Source organism: Gymnoscopelus microlampas (assembly GCF_963454915.1).
Source record: "Gymnoscopelus microlampas genome assembly, chromosome: 8".
Lineage (NCBI taxonomy): Eukaryota > Metazoa > Chordata > Actinopteri > Myctophiformes > Myctophidae > Gymnoscopelus > Gymnoscopelus microlampas.
In genome coordinates, this window is record NC_139945.1 from 58,324,168 (window position 1) to 58,345,024 (window position 20,857).

The 20,857-nt window shown below is 42.3% G+C and overlaps 1 protein-coding gene across 1 annotated transcript; it reads right to left on the reverse strand.

The window, feature by feature from the left end:
- Positions 1-3,702: 3,702 nt before the first annotated feature.
- Positions 3,703-20,393, reverse strand: LOC311050675 (multidrug and toxin extrusion protein 1-like; the record flags this gene model as incomplete). The annotated part of the gene is made up of 15 exons (XM_084064761.1): positions 3,703-4,040; positions 4,337-4,400; positions 4,642-4,736; positions 6,127-6,259; positions 6,485-6,554; positions 7,890-7,965; positions 8,725-8,833; positions 9,070-9,251; positions 10,624-10,721; positions 11,269-11,357; positions 12,458-12,461; positions 14,647-14,795; positions 15,324-15,392; positions 18,455-18,556; positions 20,205-20,393. The coding sequence occupies 15 exons, from the start codon at positions 20,391-20,393 to the stop codon at positions 3,790-3,792; spliced, it is 1,680 nt and encodes a 559-aa protein (XP_083920887.1). The 3' UTR covers positions 3,703-3,789.
- Positions 20,394-20,857: the final 464 nt, after the last annotated feature.

Genomic DNA, 20,857 nt, shown 5'->3' on the forward strand with positions numbered 1-20,857 from the left:
CTGGCCGTCGTCTGGGTGCCCCTGGTGTCAAAAATAACAGATAAAGCACTCCTTTGTCCCTGCCTCAATTTTTGCAATCAACGCTGCCAGTAACAGGTAAAGGATATGTTACTGATGATGACGATGTTGAAACAAGCACTTTATGCCGGCACTTTATATCTTAGCACTTTTTTCTGAATATAGCCTTTTATTTTTATCTCTTGCACTAGATGCGCCCAGACTTCTGTTTTATGCTATGGTGTTTCATGTCTGTTGTTGTCCTGTACTGTCTGTATGTTTTAAGCCACTACTCTTGCTGTAAACCTAATTGCCCTTTTGCGACATTAAAGGAGCATTTCACCCCTGGAAGAACTTACAGTCACTCAATGTTAATAATATTTGTAGTAGATAACAGTAGCAAATTTTGAAATTTGCACCCTATGGCCAGAACAATATAGAAGTATGTGTTTTTGACTGGGGTTTGACTGGACTGTCTACATTGTAACTTTCCCCTCCCAGTTCTCACTACAACAACATCAACACATGTTGATGTTGTCATCAACCAGTGTTGCCATGTCTGCTTATTATAAGCGACTCTGGGACTTTGTAAATATTGGCAGTTGCGGGCTACTTTTTTTGGGCTTGTTTTTAAATACATAAATAAAATAATTGTGTACTTGACCACGGACCCTCATCTGAAATTATAATTTCTGCCAAGGACCCCTGTACCAGATTTGTGTTGTTAAAATGTTTCAAAAAATATTCCATACATTTAGCGCTTTTTTCCTCAAGATTTCTTAGAAAATAGCAGCTCTACAACCTCACAATGCGTCACATCGCTACGCGTTGTGAGCTTGTAGATCGGCAATTTTCAAATAGCCCATATGTCTAGGTTTCAATTAAGGGCTCTTGGCCTAGGTATTTTCTTTTGGGCTTGTTTTCATAGACCTGGTTGCTTAGTTCTCTCACAATATCTGGCAACACTAAATAGACTTCATGAATGTTCCGTTCTGTGAAACTATTCAATCTTTGCTGCTGTTGTATTGTATTCTGTATTGATTGCATCTTTTAGCAAACTAAATATCATGTGTAAATTAGCAGAGTAGCAGAAAGTGTGTGTGTTCAACATTCCTTCCCAGTTCCCACCATGATGACAGTCCGGTGCTGGTGACGTCCATCTATAGTCGGGACATCCATGGCGATGAGGCATAGTCAACAATGTAATAAAACAAAACGTTTCATACTCATGTCATGTGTGATTCCTTATTTCTGAGAACATAATGTTTCACTGTCATTTACAGTTATATTCTTTGGACTAAACTTGGCCATTACTTTAGAATAGATGACATGCTAATATTCAAATACTCTTGTCATACACAACCTAATCGTTTTTTTTGTTTGTTTTTTCAACTGAGACCGTTTCATGCTTTCAATTGGTGTATATGGATAATATTAGGTTTTACTATAGCCTAGGCCCTAGTGTATCTAAGACCAGTAAAGTTGAATCCAATGTGCTGGGGTCCCCAGAAAAATAATGATTACAAGTAGAAGTAAATACTAACAGAATGAACAAGAGTTTTTCACTATTACAGTATATATGTAATGCTTACAGTCATGTAATTATGTACCATTCTGCCAAATGAAAGACCACCTCCTATCCTATATCATGAAACAGTTCAAAATAACCCTTATAGAAGTGGGTGTTCATACATTTTGTCATTATAAATGCTTACACAATGTAGAATATACCAATGAGTAGAGCAAGCAGTGTGTAAATGTAACCGTTTTATTTAGAAAAATAATATATATTGCTGTAGTCCCAGGTCTTCAACAGCAGTTCCATTTTTGCACTTGCAGACTGATGACAACTTTCTGTCCTGTCATTGGAAAGAACATATTAGATTAGACTTGTAGTTTACATGGATATCATCCGACGTGATACCTAATTTATTCTTAGTTGCATGCACACCGAAAATAGCAGACCTACAAGCTCACAAAGTGTTGAGTCCGCGACGCGTTGTGAGCTTGTAGATCTGCTATTTTCGGGACCCGACGACGTCATATACTCAGTAGCTCTGAAACATCAGCCAATCACATTACAGCTAGTGTCATCACCACTAACTGTAATGTGATTGGCTGACTTTGCAAATTCAGGACTGTGATTGGCTAGCGAAACACATGACACATGTGCAGCCCTATGAATAGCAGTATGGACTTTTAAAAAAGTAATTTATCCTTTTTTTAAAGTGAGTCATGTTGTGATGACCACACACCGCCCACTTCACACTGGGTGTGATTTTTTATTTTCAAACACCTAAATATTTCCGTTTTCAGTGTAGTTCTGTCAGGACAACTCATGAAGGATAAGATATTTTTATTGAATCTAAAATGACAAATATATTTATTATGGTTTGGCAATTAATTGGATCTGCTTTTAGGTACTCTGATAAACTGATAAAGCGCATCTCCAACCATAGGGACTCCGAGTCCGAATCCCCCGTATATACACAGCAGATCCAAAATGACTGGGGTGGTGGAGGGTGAGCAGCTTTTTTTTTTTAGCGGTGCCAACCGCTCTATACGTGGCTTTTGACTTTTGTATGTCCGTCCGTCCGTCCGTCCGGCCGGCGGTTTCAGCACGGGATGAGCACGGCAAAGAAGCAAACAGCTATAACTTCAGTTTGCAGCATGCCACCAAGTCCAAATTTGGTATGTGGACTTAGACCACCAATAGGGACGAGCATGAATTGATGACGTTATCAAAAAGGGGTCCAGGGACCCCCAGCGCCTGTATGAGCACGGGATGAGCACGGGATTTTAAACAGCTATAACTCCAGTTTGCAGCATGCCACCAAATCCACATTTGGTATGTGGACTTAGACCACCAATAGGCACGAGCATGAATTGATGAAGTTATCAAAGAGGGGTCCAGGGACCCCCCGCGCCCGTATGAGCACGGGATGAGCACGGGATTTTAAACAGCTATAACTCCAGTTTGCAGCATGCCACCAAGTCCACATTTGGTATGTGGACTTAGACCACCAATAGGCACGAGCATGAATTGATGAAGTTATCAAAGAGGGGTCCAGGGACCCCCCGCGCCCGTATGAGCACGGGATGAGCACGGGATTTTAAACAGCTATAACTCCAGTTTGCAGCATGCCACCAAGTCCACATTTGGTATGTGGACTTAGACCACCAATAGGGCCCAGCATGAATTGCTGAAGCCCCGCCCCCTCTGTCTTCCCATTGGCTGGCCTTCAAACAGCCATAACTCAAGTTCGCAGCATGCTATGGAGTACAAATTTTGTACATGGACTAAAGCCAGCAATAGGGACTAACTGTCATTACTTAAGCCCCGCCCCCTCTGTCTGCCCATTGGCTGGGCTTTAAACAGCCATCATTCCAGTTTGCAGCATGCTCCCAAGTACAAATTTGGTAAGTGGACTCAGACCACCAATAGGGACGCATTGAAATGAGTTAAGGCCCGCCCCAAAGGCACCGCTTCCTTCACACAGGGTGTGATTTTTTTTTGCAAGACAGCAGTGGTGAGAGCAGCAGCATCAGCATGAGCAGCAGCAAAAGCAAGCAGGGATGAGTAGTGAAAATTTCCAGTGAAATAGAGCGGTCTGAGAATGAAATGAGTGTGTGAGTGGATGTGAACGTGGAGCTCAATGGTCAGCCGCCAACAACTGCACTGAGTTCCCTGACAGAACTTGCTCTGCGCATGTCTGTGCCAAGCCCGACGCTCATGACTTCCTGTGAACAACTGTCTGTTGGAACATCAGCAATGTGTCGCTGAGTGGTCCCTCACTGAAGCAACCGAGTGACCAGCTCACTGACAAAGATGCCGGCAGCGAGGACGAGGAGCATGACCACAAGAGTCAGGCCACGCCGTACCACCAGCTGTCTGCATGACAGAGCCACCCCCACTGTTGTGGCAGCTGCCACGCCCTCGCCCTGACTCGAATCAAGCGCTCCTGGTACCACGTCCACCTTCTGAGAGATCAGAGAATCAGTTGCAGTGGCCAACACCTCCTCCAGGGGTATGATAGAATGCCCTGATTGAGGGAGAAGCAGAGATGGGGAACAAAAAGGTGTCACGAGAGTGAAGCTTCTCAGTGTCAAGAGGTAATTATTTGGGGTTGACCGCTGTTCATCTGAGCGTGGTTTGATAGCACAAACATGTGATGTTCCTTAAGGGAGATGCTGGTTTAGCTATCAGAAGTGGTACATTAATCCTGATGATGGAGGCTTATTTTGTTGTGAACAGTGAGGAACATTTCAAAAACAATTCCACAAAAATCTAAAGTTTGTGCAGAGATGTGTCAGGAATAGGAAAATGGAGTTGACTTACTTTTATTTCCGATGCCAAACATGTCTTTCCCCTCAGTGTTTGGGACTCCTGCTCTCTCCAATGCCTAATTACAATATGTAAAATGTCAGTTCAAAAGCATCTCATCCAAGTAAATTGAGCGTTTTAATATTCAGTGTATAATCATAACAGAAAATTCTTTCCACATTAAGATTTAATATGTATTGTAACTGTATTGTTTGTAATGATACAATTAAAATAAAATGTAATGTAATGAAAATCTAATCTATGAGTCATGACATTCATCCATTGACAGGGAATACCATAGGTGTATGTCAGGCACCTACCTCTGTAGTGGCCTTTTTCCAGTCCAGTTTACATAGGTAAACTATAAAAAATATGGACAGCAATGTGACAGAGGTGAAAAGTCCCAACCACAGCCCTGCAACAGATAGGGTAAGGATAGAATAATTGGCTCTAGTGCAGTGACTCTCAGTATGTTCCCTCTCTCCAAGCACAGCTGTACTGACTCACTACTGTCTGTTTCTACTTTGGACTGTGGATAATAACTGACATGTAAATAAGTTAGTACTGGTCAGATCTATCGACTAAACAGTGACCTGTTCACCTTTGTGTATCCTGCCTGCTGTAAAGATTGAATTCCCCCCTGCGGAATCAATCAAGTGCAATCCATCTACGCATCTATCTAAACCAGACTGATTCTACCTCTACTTCCCAGGTCATTACTAGTTCTAGCAGTAACAGGGTCCACAGGAAATCAGTTGAGAACCACCACAGTTATGGCTAGTTTAGTAACACATTGAGTGCCAGAGTTTTATTAAAAAAAGTGACGTTGAGTGCCAGAGATCTCACCGTTTGTAGCGCACGGCGAGCACTCGATTGTAAACAATATATGCGTGCACGATGGTGGATGGTCCTGGCTAACGACTGGAACAATAACATCTCTCACGCGAGTCACCATGGCGGAGTGATCTCGGATCGAAAATGAGTGGTTTTCCCCACTGTAAAAAGTTAAGGAAATATGGAGTCTTTTTTTGCAAGGAGATAGAATGGGAGCGGACGGGAGCCAGTTTTTTTGGCACGGTGATCCATCTGTCCCTTCCTTCTCAGAGTCACCGTGGGTGATTCCAGAGCTGCGCTATAGCCCCCCCCCCCCCCTTGAGGAAAAAAATGCAAATCATGGAATATGAAAAATATGAAAAACCCGTTTCGTTCAATGACCATAGAGATACTGTGTACCGATTTGCAGGATTTTTGGACAAAATCTGTAGGAGTACTGTCAAAAATGTGTGCACAAATCGGCCTCCTGGTGGCTCTATAAAAGGCCCATGTGAAATATTTGGGGCAGAGGTTCTGCTCTGGCATCCAGGGAGTGTGTGTGCACAGTTTCCCTGCGATCAAGCCAACGGTGTCAGAGATTAGCTGTTCACGGACGGACGGACACGAACGGACGGACGGATGGTCAGACAGGGTAAAGATTTGCCTTTACTTACTGCATGGGTTCTCAAACATACTGTATTCATGTCAAGGACCCACATATTGATACGTATTTGCCCATGGACCCCCATTTGAACATAGTTTGTAAGAGAAGATTTGTCTAGATTTGTCAACATTGTTAAAATTTAACAGCTCAAGCTTGTAGGTCAGCCATTTTCAGATAGCCGGAAAATAAAATAGGGGATTAAGTGTTTAACTTTTCCTCATTTTAATGTGGACCCCTCCCAAGGACTCCCTGGGGGTCCCCAGACCCCACCTTGAGAACCAGTGACTTATTGGACCTCTGCCATTATACACCGTTCATCTCTACTCACCTACAATGCCCATTTTGACATGGAACATTAAGACCACTCCAATGGGGAAGCCGATGAAGTAGAAACCGATGAGGTTAGCTAGTGCACCGACAATCTGTTTCCCTGCTCCTCTAACAACCCCTCCAGTCACAGCCTGTGAAGATTTAATACACATGAATCCGAATGCCAATCTATGTATACATGTCTAATCATGTGGATCTCGGGAAAGGAATATAATCTTTGACAAGATCTTTGTCCATATTTTAGAAATTTGCCCAAAATAAGGTCAATGGATTCCCCCCAAACTGAACCATGTACATGACCATGCAAAGCAGGCTAGAACTAAAATAAGACATTATAAAATTGGTTTATCCCTCACCGAAGTGGCATCAGACAGATGGATAAAACCATACATTATCATGACATCAGCAACCCTCGTAACAACATCTCTGAAAGAAAAGCAAAGCCATTAACATTGTCCATCTTAAAATATATACACTTAGTTTTAAAAAATGTGAGAGAAGATACACTGAAACAGGGGCATCAATTCTGTCCAGAAACGTTGTCAATGGCCGGGTTTCCCAAAGAGATGCTGCGTAGATACGTGCGGTCCTTACGAAGGGTCTTACGTGCGGTTTCCCAAATCCGTACGTAAGATCCTCTCTCCACACAGGCTACGCAGTACCTTAGAAAGCACGTAAGGTCGGAGCTGTCCTATATCAATCGATGCCAGACTAACCGATTGTTCCACGGAGTTTGGCTATAACAAGTGGGATTGTACTCGGCCCATAAATAAAATAATGATGAAAATGAATACGCTTTAAGCGCTGGTGGTAACTGTGACAGCACAATACCGTCGTTTTAATTTTAAAATCTATGACTTCCTTTTTCTATATCAATGTAGGCTATAATATGAAGATAGACAGTGGTGTACTGTGGATGTTTAAACTAATGGTGTGCCTACATACTTAATATGTAGGCCTATTAACCCACAATCGAATGTTATTTTATTTAATTTACTTGCATAAATCTTTTGAAAATAGCAGATCTACAAGCTCACAATGCGTGCGTTGTGAGTAGATCTGCTATTTTCAAAAGATTTGTATACATATCAAACTTGTGAAATGGGACTGCAGTTTAGGCATATTTAATTTACAGTTTATCTCAGCATCATCTATCTACTTGTGGTCTATCTGTTTTTTCTGCAGCAACGTGTGCAGCGACACCAGCGTGCTGTAGGGGCCGCCCTCTCATGTGTGGACTTCATCTACCCCACATGTGGCAAACCATGCGGGTCACACATTGGCCTGCACAGTCACATGCAATGGCACAACCGCAATCCCCCTCAATAACCCATTCTTGGAGCAACGCCATCATCGAAATCGATGGACAGCCATAAGCAAGTAAGTAAGCAAGCAAGTATGTGTGTGTGTGTGTGTGTGTGTGTGTGTGTGTGTGTGTGTGTGTGTGTGTGTGTGTGTGTGTGTGTGTGTGTGTGTGTGTGTGTGTGTGTGTGTGTGTGTGTGTGTGTGTGTGTGTGTGTGTGTGTGTGTGTGTGACACCGGCATGCAACAGAGTATAAATTAGGCTAAGAAACTGCTAATAATCGCCCTGCCGTTTACTTGGTACCAGACGTTTATTTGGACCGGTGTTTAATACGCAAAATGGGGTCAGACCCTCAGTGGCTATTAGGTTCCCTGCGGCTATTTGCTAGTAGTAGTACAGTTCAGTACAGTATATATGGGTTAAGTGGTAAAGAGACACAAACGTAAGAAATTACTCACTGCTCTGTGGTGAAAATATATCCTACAACGTCTTTAGTGACTCCAAGAACGGTCCCGACACAACATGAGACTATAACTGAATTGGGGAAAAGAAATACATACAGTGCATTAGTAATATTGGCCAAAGCATGGCAGAATACTTGAATACGATACAACTGACACTTCGAAAGGAATTAGAGGACATCCTTTGTCAATAGGATTTGGATGTAATAAACAAAATTAAGACATTTAAAGTTCAGTTTATACATCAGCACTTAGTATTACATATTAACAAGCCAAAGACTAAAGGCTAATTTATACTTTGTCAAATGACCCTTTCAAAAAGTTATGTATTTTCAGTTGAAAATAGTAAAACAAAAACAAGATGCTAAACACAAAAACTCAAAGGACCACAATGGAAATATGCTACTGAACTTTGTACTTCATTTAGAAAAATATGTACAAATGCATGTTTATGCAATATGCATTATGCATTTTTGTCAATAAAGAAGTCAATCAAACAATATTTACAGAAAATATTGGATTTTTGGTGAATGACACTGTTTTACGATAAAGTATAAATTAAACTTTAATCACAATTTTTATACTATGAGCTCACAACGTTTTGAGCTTGTAGATCTTCTATTTGAGCTAATTTTGAAAATTGTTGAAAATGTTCGCCTATAATGACATGCAGAAAATAGCCTGGGCTCCATGTTTAAAGTTGTCTTTTTCATGGATACCACTTCACACAGAACTCCTGTTCTGTGTGAAGTGGTATCCTCATTGAATGTCTGCATTAGTAGATTTATTGCAGTCGTGCATAAGTGCATTTCATTGATGCAGTGGTCCGTACTTGTGCAGATGAAGGAGACCTTGGCCGACAGCTTGGCCTGCTCCATGTTACCAGCACCAAGAGCATTCCCAACACGCACACTGGCTGCTACAGAGAATCCAATTGGGAACTGTGGGAAAGGATGAGGTAAAACATGTTTTATGTTAATAATAAAACTAAAAACATAATGTACTGTAACAACATAATTATTCCATTCTCTTTCACACAGATGCACATACTGTATATTTAAAACACATATAAAATATATTTGTGAAACTATATTTCCTTATGTGTTTCCAAATACATGTATCATGTACAATGCTGTAGGCCAACGTATACTAGAAAACATGTGTTTTCTAATTTTACCATGTAAGCGACAGATGCCAGTTGCCAAACAATAGACTGAGCCGCCAGCTCAGTTTCACTTATGACACCGGCCAGGAAGCCTCCAATCTGATACAACCACAACTCCAGGCACAGCATGAACATGCTGGGGATGGCTAGCTGGATGAATGGTCCCCACTCCTGAAGACATTCAGTTGACCACCCTAGGGATCAGACGGTCATGGGTCACACTCTTATTTAAGTTAACAAACGTTATTGTCTCCGCCAGGCCGAAGGCATGGCGAGAGAGTATGTTTTACCCCGTGTCCGTCCGTCCGTCCGTCCGTCCGTCCGTCCGTCCGTGTGTGTGTGTGTGTGTGTGTGTGTGTGTGTGTGTGTGTGTGTGTCCGTCTGTGAACAGCTAATCTCCCGCACCGTTGGCTTGATCGCAGCGAAACTGTGCACACACACTCCCTGGATGCCAATTCAGAACCTCTGGCCCAATTTTTTCACATGGGCCTGTTATATAGCGCCACCAGGAGGCCGATTTGTGCAAAACATATTTTTTGACAGTACAGATTTTATCCAAATATCACGCAAATCGGTACACAATATCTCTATAGTCATGTGATCAACACGGATCTGTCTTATTTTCCATATTCCATCCTGATTGGCTGAAGTTTGCAGGATTTGTCCGTTTTGAACTAAATGCCTCAAGTCATGAACGCAGCTTGCTATTTCCGTGAAATTTCACACGCACATTCCCTCTAGGCAGAGGAAGAAATTTCACTTGAAAATGTTCAAATCAGCCTCATGATGGCACTATAAAAGGCCGATTTGCGTTTTTAACTATAACTGCACCGATCTGCGTGAAACTTTGCGCGCATACTCCCTAGAGGCCGAGGAAAAACATCTGTTCTGCATTTTTCACATTAGCCTTTTATAGCGCCACCAGGAGGCCGACTTATGTAAAACACATTTTTTTAGATTAAGCCTTCACATTTTATCCAAATTTCATGCAAATCGGTACACATTATCTCTATAGTCATGTGATCAAGATGGATCTGTTTGATTTTTCATATTACATCCTGAACATCCTGGCTAACATTGACATCTAAAGTTTGCAAGAGTAGCCCGTTTTGAACAAAATGCCGCAAATCATGAACGCAGCGTCTGATTGCCGTGCACGGCCTAGGAAGAAATGGCACCCTTTTCACTTTGGCCTATTATAGCGCCACCAGGAGGCCAAAATAACCTACCTGACCTGGCGGAGACCTGTGCTCCGAGGAGCACTTTTTCTAGTTATATTGTGTAACTTTACACTGAAACAGAAGGCAGTCCACATTCTAAACAGAAAAGGACCCTGGATACTGTAACAGTCAAATAAACTGCATTTCCCTTTAAGCTGCATTACTGTTTTACAGTATGCATACGTGCATGTGTGTGTATATCAATACTGTTAGCATGCGCGTGATGTCATGCATGTGTCATGCTAAATAAATGTCATGATCAGTAACATTACAACACTCAAAACTGTATTGTGGTCTAATGACTCGGATTGAATGAAACATTATTCCAATGGGAGACACATCTCACCTTCCCATGTGGCCTTGTGTAGCCTCCTCCAGCAAATGTAAATGTACAGGAACACAGCCAAGGCATACTGTGTGATAGTATTAGCTGCAGCAGATCCACTTCAACAGGGATGAAGAAGAACAAAAAGGTTTAGTGCAGTTAGTGATAAACTCTGTGGCATTACAGCGACCCCCCACACAGTAAAATCCTCCTTTTAATATAAAAGCTGTAATCCATAGGATTTGTGTCCTTCTGGGGGTTTGAACGCAGGGCTTGAGGATTGTACTGTGCACCTAGTGCCACCTACTATATCAGGGTAGGTCATTTGCCATTTGCTGAAGCCGGGTATGATGCAATGTATGATTGATTGACTTAACCCTTTTTAAATAATGCTGTCAATGGCGATACTGTTAAGACTAATAGCAACATCAAACAAGGCTGTAAAGGCTAATTTATATTTTGTCACATGACCCTTTTAACACTTTTTTCACTCTACAAAAATTATGAACGGCAGAATGGCATGTTTTCATCGTGCGACAGCAATGACATAAATAACAGTGGCCAGAGAATTGTTTTCGTTTTGTTTGTTTTTTACTGTAGTACTCTACATAGAGTCATGAATGAGTGAATGCATTCGGACATAGCCATAGAGGAGGAGAAACTTACGCGACACCCATGTCCAGAGGATAGAGCAAGATATAGTTGATAAGTGCGTTCCCCACAGCTCCAGTTATCACCTGAGGCCATATGATGCCCTGCAAATAACAAACACCCTGCTTTTAAGATCACTTAGCTGTTTGTTCTTTTGTTTTTTAAGAACTTTTCTGCCTTTATTGATAGTTCAAGTGAAGATGGACAAGAAAGATGCTTTACTTTCATTTGTTTCACTCCGTTTTATTATTTTACCTTGCTCTTATTATTTATTTTATACTTGTTTTACCAGCTCAGTGGCCTTGTTGTTAGACTGTCCGCCCTGAGATTGTCAGGTCAATCTCAATCAGGTTCAATCTCCAGCCGAGTCATAGCAAAGACTGTAAACATGGTACCCAATGCATCCATGCTAAGTACTCAGCATCAAGGGTTGGATTGGGGTAAGTCCCTGTGACATACTAGTGTCATATCCAGGGGGTGTACTTGCTGCTTAACGTTACAGAAACAGGAGAAATGCTCCTGACCTCTGCGCCACATGGCTCGAGAACCATTGGTTCCCAATACTACTTTATCCTCTTCCTATTTGAATAATAACTAGAAAAAGTGCTCCTCGAAGCACAAGTCTCTGCCAGGTCAGGTAGGTTATTATGACCTCCTGGTGGCGCTATAATAGGCCAATGTGAAAAGGGTGTAATTTCTTCTTAGGCCTTTCACAGCAACCGGACACTGCATGCATTCATGATTTGAGAAATTTTGTTCCAAAAATGTTGTTCCATTTCTTCCTGGGTCTAGTCAGAATCTACGTGGAAAATTTCACGGAAATCGCATGCTGCGTGCATGATTTGAGGCATTTTTGTGTAGGATGGAATATGGAAAATCGGACATATCCGTGTTGATCACATGACTATAGAGATACTGTGTACCGATTCGTGTGTTGTTTGGACAAAATCTGTAGGAGTGTTTTGCAAAAGTCGGCCTCATGGTGGCGCTATGACAGGCTGATCTGAAAAATGTGGGCCAGAGGTTCTGCTGTGGCATCCAGGGAGTGTGTGTGCGCAGTTTCACAGCGACCGGCCCAACGGTGGCAGAGATTAGCTGGTCGCAGACAGAAGGACGGACGGACGGACAGGGGGCAAAACATACTCTCTTGCCATGCCTTTCGGCCTGGCGGAGACAATAACATCCATTCCAAGTCAACACAGACTTTTCTGTTTAAGAAAGCAGACATCTGTGTGAATACAGATATAATGAATCCTAAATTAACATTAATTACTATCACTAATATGTCAATTTATAATTTAGGCATTTAGCAGACGCTCTTAACCAGAGCGACTTACAACTAGAAAAAGTGCTCCTCGGAGCACAAGTCTCCGCCAGGTCAGCTAGGTTATTATGGCCTCCTGGTGGCGCTATAATAGGCCAATGTGAAAAGGGTGCCATTTCTTCTTAGGCCTTGCACGGCAATCGGACACTGCATTCATGATTTGAGGCATTTTGTTCCAAAAATGTGGTTTGCTAAATTAGACCAGCTGGTGGCGCTATAACAGGCCAATGTGAAAAGGGTGGCATTTCTTCCTCGGCCTAGTGGGAATGTGCGTGCAAAATTTCACAGAAATCGCACACTGTGTTCATGATTTGAGGAATTTAGTTAAAAACGGACCTATCCTGCAAACTTTAGAAGCCAATGTTAGCCAGGTAGGATAGAATATGAAGTATCGGACACATCCATCTTGATCACATGACTATAGAGAGACTGTGTACCGATTTGCGTGATTTTTGAACAGCAAAAAATGTGTTTTTCAAATCTCAGCCTCCTGGTGGCGCTCTAAAAGGCATATGTGAAAAATGCACGGCAAAGGCTTTTCCTTGGCCTCTAAGGAGTGTGCATGCAAAGTTGCACGCAGATCGGTGCAGTTATAGCTAAAAACGTGAATCGGCCTGTTATAGCGCCACCATGAGGCTGATTTTAAAGTTTTCAAGTGACAATTCTTCCTGGGCCAAGTGGGAATGTACGTGGAAAATTGCACGGAAAGTGCATGTTGCGTTCATGATTTGAGGCATTTTGTTCAAAATGAACCAATCCTGCTAACTTTGGAAGCCAATCTTAGCCAATCAGGATGGAATATGGAAAATCGGACAGATCCGTGTTGATCACATGGCTATAGAGATACTGTGTACCGATTTGTGTGTTATTTGGAGAAAATCTGTAGGAGTAACATTAAAAAATGTGTTTTGCAAAAGTCGGCCTCATGGTGGCACTATGACTGGCTGATCTGAAAAATGTGGGGCAGAGGTTCTGCTGTGGCATCCAGGGAGTGTGTGTGTGCAGTTTCACAGCGATCGGGCCAACGGTGACGGAGATTAGCTGGTCGCAGACAGAAGGACGGACGGACGGACGGACGGACACACGGACGGACGGACACACGGACGGACGGACGGAGGGTAAAACATACTCTCTCGCCATGCCTATCGGCCTGGCGGAGACAATAAGGAAGGTAAAACATCAAATGCAGGGAGACAGTGTAGTGCCTCAGTAAACCTGGACCACAGGTAAACCAACAACCTCGCATCAGTCTAAACAATATACTATAAAAATGATAATCTGTACATTGAACTATAGGATACCCAGTAAACAATGGACCTAGATAAATGACCTGTCTACTAACATGCTACCTATATATATATATATATATATATATATATATATATATATATATATATATATATATATATATATATATATATATATATATATATATATATTGCATTTTTCCCCCTCTAACAGCCACTATATAATGATGCTGGGGTGTTTTCCAGCATTGAAACACAGTCCTCTTTCTGAAATCCGTATTTTCCCTACTATTTATGTTTTGACATCCGGGTATCCGGGACGTAAATTAACGCACGCATGTGCGCGTCCGTGTCCGTGTGAACTTTTTCAAACTCTTCTGTGCCTCAAACTTCTTTTTTGAGGCACAGAATTTACTTTTAAGATAGCGTTTGGATAGAATTTAGTTGTTTAACTTCATATATGTGGTCAATTTATCATGACAGAGCCTATTTAAAAATAAAAATTCAGAGAACCGGCAGGGGCGGGCAGTGGCACGCATTGTATCCGAATAAAGCAACCTATTTTCATCATGGCCCGTTCAGAAGTCCCCCCTGCGTCACCCCCTGGTGGTCGGGGAAACGAACTGCTGGAAGGGCGGTGTTTGACAACAGTTTTTTTCTTTTTTTCATCTCTGAACTTGCCTACAATCCCTTTAAGCTAATCAACCCCCCTCCAAAATAATTTGGGAACCCCCCCACAGTTTGGGAACCACTGCTGGTGTGTGTGTGTGTGTGTGTGTGTGTGTGTGTGTGTGTGTGTGTGTGCGTGTGCGCGTGGCTGACCGGGCAACCTCAGAGCTCTGTCTGACAGCCAACAGTATGGGCTGGGTGTTAAGGAGGAGCGCCCAGCAGGGGAAACAGGCTAGCAGCAGAATGAGGACCCCTCTTTGGAGAATCACTCCTACACGCTTCAGGTTACCACTCCCATACGTCTGCATGGAAGAAACGGTACAGTCAGTCATGACATGTGTCAATGGATTTGTAGAACTTTTTCAAATCACGCAAGATAACGTGAATTACTGTGGGCATGCTTCCATTAGCTAAGCGGAAGCAAGTCGATTCCTCAAATAACTTTGTCATCTCACCTCGAGAGAGGAAGTTTTATTGATCCAACAAACACATAATAATACACAAAAACTCACAGATGGAAATATGGATGGAGTAATAATGATTATACAGAATAGCTATTTGTGTCTTGCTTGTATCTACATATTGTCTACTGAAGAAAAAAAAGTGTTTAATGTTATACACACATTTTAACCACTTAATTCCTATACTTTGCTGTATGACTACAGTAATAGTTGCATGTCGCAACACGTTGTGAGCTTGTAGCTCTTCTATATGTGAAAAGGTTTAACATGTTTTGCATTCTCAAAACAGGGATAGCAGGTTGAAAATCGGTTAATGAGTGTGATATTAAAGTGAGTGTGAAAACAAATACAAGAAGTATATTTTATTACCTGAGATATTAGAGTATCAAAGGCCAATGCCAAACCAGAGCCAATGGATAAACCAGTGACGTTAATCACCTAGATTGAAATCAAACATTTGGGTAGAAATCTAAATCCGGTCCAGGCACAATTAATGAATTTCAATTATATTTCTTCAAAAGCCCAACAATGAAAGATTACTCTAAGAAAGCTTTGCCACTTTCTTAGAGTAATGCAATGCTTGGAGAAGGACCTGTCACCATGTAGGAGGGCTGACAACAAAAGGAAAGATTAGCTTTATCACCTATACAGTAGGTTCAAAATAATGCAATGCTTGGAGAAGGACCTGTCACCAACGACCTCCTGCTCTCCTGCGACTCTGGTTCTCTCAACATCCTCATCCTCCTTGACCTCAGTGCTGCCTTTGACACCATCAACCACTCCATACTCCTCTCACGCCTCAAAACCACCCTTGGAATCACCGTTACCGTCCTCTCCTGGTTCACATCCTACCTCTCCGACAGACACCATTTCATTTCTATCAATAACTCCAAATCCACCACAACCTCTGTTACCCACGGTGTCCCTCAGGGCTCAGTGCTTGGCCCCCTCCTGTTTATCCTGTACATCCTCCCCCTCGGACAAATCCTCCGCCACCACGGCCTCAGTTTCCACTGCTACGCGGACGACACACAGCTCTATCTCCCCTCCAAAACCATCACTGCCACCACCATCTCCACCCTCACCTCCTGTTTGACTGACATAAAGTCCTGGATGCAAAAAAACTTCCTTAAACTCAACTGCAATAAATCAGAAATTCTCATCATCGGACCAGATGCCCTCACCCGCCCCACTCATAACTTCTCCCTCAATATCGACGGCTGCACTGTCACCCCCTCCACCAAAGTCCGAAACCTTGGTGTCATCCTGGATCTCACCCTCTCATTCCAATCCCACGTCAATCACATCACAAAAACAGCCTTCTACCACCTCAGAAATATCGCCCGCCTCCGTCCCACTCTATCCCAAACTGCTGCAGAAACACTCATCCACGCATTCATCACTTCCAGACTCGACTACTGCAATAGTCTCCTCTACGGTGCCACTGCAAAAAATATCAAAAAACTCCAATATGTCCAAAACTCTGCTGCCCGCCTCCTCACCAGAACCAGATCCAGAGACCACATCACCCCAGTACTCCATGACCTTCATTGGCTCCCAGTAAAACACAGAATAGACTTCAAAATACTCATCACCACCTACAAAGCCCTCAATAACCTGGCCCCCTGCTACCTCTCTGCCCTCCTCCAACGCCACGCACCCTCCCGCTCCCTCAGGTCTGGCGACGCAAACCTCCTGGACTTCCCCAAAAAAATAAAAAAACGCACCTGGGGTGACAGGGCATTTTCAGTTGCGGCCCCCACCCTTTGGAATCCACTCCCATCCCACATCAAAGCTGCCCCCACTCTTGCCGTTTTCAAAGCCTCCCTCAAAACCCACCTCTTTAGACTCGCCTTCCCTGCCCAGACCTAACCAAACCTCACTTTCGTCCTCTATGACAAGCCTTAGCCTTTTGTTTTAGCCTTTTAATGTTTTCTTTTCTTTTGTTTTCTTTTGCTCCTAATAAAATTGTTTTTAAGCTGTTTTGTAAAGCGACTTTGGGTACCAGAAAAGCGCTATATAAGTCTGATGTATTATTATTATTATTATTATTACCATGTAGGAGGGCTGACAACAAAAGGAAAGATTAGCTTTATCACCTATACAGTAGGTTCAAAATATGGTAAGTTTCCACCCCGAAACACACACTCAAAGGACATGCCTTTTTGTCAATAAAAACATCTATTAACTAGAAAAGTGCTCCTCGGAGCATAGGTCTCCGCCAGGTCAGGCAGGTTAGTTTGGGCCAACAATGTTCGGAATTCGCCAATCAGGCTGGATTGTGAAAAATCAGACGGATCGAACGGATCAGTCTTGATCACCTGACTAAAGAGATAATATGTACCGATTTGCGTGATGTTTGGACAACATTTGTAGGATAAATATAAAAAAAACATTGTTTAGCTAAAATTGGCCTCCTGGTGGCACTATAATAGGGAAATGTTGAAAGGGTGGGATTTGGTCCTTGATGTACTATGAATGTTCGTGCAAAGTTTCACCGCAATCAGGCACTGCGTTCATGATTTGCGGCATTTAGTTCAAAACGGGCCACTCCTGCTTGCAAAGATGTCAATCTTAGCCAATCAAGATGGAACATGAAAAATCAAACAGATCCGTCTTGATCACATGACTATAGAGATCATGTGTACCAATTTGTGTGAACTTTGAATAAAATCTGAAGGAGTAATAATCCAAAAATGTGTTTTACATAAGTCGGCCTCCTGGTGGTGCTATAAAAGGCAGATGTGAAAAATGCAGGGCAAAGGTTTTTCCTTGGCCTCTAGGGAGTGTGCATACAAAGTTTTACACAGATCGGCGCAGTTATAGGTAAAAACACAAATCGGCCTGTTATAGCGCCACCATGAGGCTGATTTGAAAAATGTCAAGTGGCATTTCTTCCTCGGCCGAGTGAAAATGTGCATGCACAATTTCACAGAAATTGCATGCTGTGTTCATGATTTGAGGCATTTTGTTCAAAACCGAGCACTCCTGAAAACTTTGGAAGCCATTCTTAGCCAATCAGGATGGAATATGAAAAATCTTAAAGACCCGCTTCATTTAATTACTATAGAGAAACTGTGTACCAATTTGCGTGAAGTTTGGACAACATCTGTAGGTGTTCTGTCAAAACATTTGTTTTACAAAAAGCAGCATCCTGGTGGCGCTATAACAGGCCCATGTGAAAAATGTGGGGCAGAAAAAAAAATTGGCATCCAGGGAGTGTGTGTGCACAGTTTCGCTGCGATCAAGCCAACGGTGCAGGAGATTAGCCGTTCAGACGGCCGGACGGACGGACAGGGTGCAAAACATACTCTCTCGCCATGCCTTTCGGCCTGGCGGAGACAATAAATCAATTTGTGTATTTTCCCCCTACAGATAACTCAGAAATATGGTGCTGATCGGTGTATCTTGTAAACAGTGGTCACCACCCTCCAAACATTCCACAATGAGAGGTCTCTACGGGAACAGATGTTATTAGACTGTATACTGAGTTTTCTTACAGCGATTGCCATTGCCACTCCTGCAAGTTCGGTCTTGCCCAGGTGTCCACAAAATACCATGCTGACAAAACCCACCAGAAACATCATCACCTGTGAGACGACCTGAAATACAAAAGGAAACTCAATATTTCTAAACTGTGTTATCCTTCCTTATCTTATCATCTCATTTAAATTTTTCTTCAATGCATGGTAGCATGGTTGATTATACACAGAAAATATAATTTCTTAAAAAGCTTATATCGTCCAAATGCTGTAGATATTGCATCATCAATCAATGCAGTTCTGTGCACCACAGAGAAGGTTTATGGCTGGTGTAGGGCTCTGCTGTTAAAACCGAAAAAACAACTATGATAACAAGGCTTTTAATAGCTGGCTTTAAACATGAATATCTCAGTCAGACACCACATGTCCTCTTCCACCCAGTACAAAGTTTATGCCACAGTTATGACAGAATATACTGTAGATGATTAGCTAAAATGACCTTTGTGGTTATTTTTGACCATGTTCTCTTGTCTATTCAGTCCATGTTGCTGCGGATATAGTCTGAGGTTTAAAACTTGGCAAAAGATCTTGTAACATCAATGTAACATAGTACATTATACCACATAGTTTCTGCTGTTGGCAGGGAGAGGCTTGTGAATGTTGTTTAAGGGACACAGACAGGCCTACTGTACGTTAATAATGCACACTATACCATGTTTGAGATAATAACAACATTGAGAAACACTAGGCAATAGGACGTTTTTCCTCAATGGATTCTCCATGGCTTAGGACTCTTTAAAATGTTTAATACAGGCCTCATATACGCAACTAGAAAATCACCCAGAGATATTACACCCACCAGTAAGTCACATGCTTTGTGTTACAGTCATCTGCCAAGTTTGATACAAATCGAATGAAAACTGTCCGAGTTATCAGCCAGCCAGACAGACCCCGCAAATACATCTTGGCAATTGATGGTCTGCTTTATCTAACAAATCCACATTGCTGAGATACTGTTGTATGTACAGTACATGATTCCCCACAAATTCAGGACATGGTTGTACTGAAGTGGCACTATTGTTTGTTGTTTATTAGGATCTTAATTGGCTGTCAACCTACCTGACAAAGGCGGAGGGTACATTAATAGGCTACAGAGTAAGTTGAGAGTATTAATTGCTTTCAATGTGCTTATACAGTATGACACATTTGATATAGCTACATACATAGTAGTCTCGCGTTACCAGACGGTTGCCTCCCACAATTTTCAAATGTTTCCGGCATACAGTCTGGGACTCGGAAGCTCTGATCATGATATAAACCGGATGTGGAGCCTCCTTTCCATTTCCGTTTCGTCTTTACAGTCGCGCAAATTTATCCTAATATAAATACAAATCATCTAAGTATACATAGCTTGCTGCTTATCATAAATGGAAATTAAAAAGTAAAGTGCAAAGATATTTTAAAATATGTTTTCATGAACGGAAGTGCCAGTTTCCTCTCTCGGATTTTGGGAGTTGTAGTTCCAGACTCTATATAGCATTCAGAGATTGTGGAATAGTTGTCTGGCTACGCGAGACTACATACATAACAGAGCAGCTAGGTGAGCAGGTCAATTTGGGTTTCGCTACGGCGATAGATAATATTGAGTCGGATTATAAGTGTATTACTAATAATAAAATACAATCTTAATTAGTGTTTCAACCCTAATTACTCTAGCGAGCATACTATATTATCTTACAGTACATGATGCATTCAAAGTAATTCTTACCGCTGGTCCAGCTAGCTTTAAAAGTTGAATCATCTCATTCTTGTAGTCCACGGGTATCCAGGCATTGGTGCATTTAAGGCATGGACCACAGCATACATGGGAATCATTCTTATGAGTAATAACATCTGTTTGTTCAATTTTGGTCTGTCCATTTACTCCATTGGCAGTTTTGGTTGTGGAGTCGTCCATAGTGGAATGGGAATGGTATCTTGCACTAGTTGACAGAATAGCTCAATTCACTATCAATGAATGAGCCCCTTCAGAGGTTGTCAGTGAGGCCTGATGGGAAGGTACGGGACTGGTTGGCAAACCCCACCCCCGGGAATCCAAACCGCGCCCCGACCGTCTCCATTGGCTGAATCTCGCCGGCTTGAAAGATACTGTACATAGGTGGGCCTTTTTATTTGAAAATAGCCAAGGTATAGGGGGGGGGGGGTTAAGATTCTGGCCCGGTCAACGTTAGAATTCACCATACGCCAGTGCCCATGGAGACTTGAATTCATGGCTATTTTTGAGTTTTCGTCGCATTCCTAAGCCAATCATTTGAATTTGATTTGAATGTGACAAAAACAAAAAAATATATAGCTGCAAGCAGCAATTAGCGGTTTCGAGAATAATGGCAGACTGGCAGACTGTGACAAGAGTGGCAGACT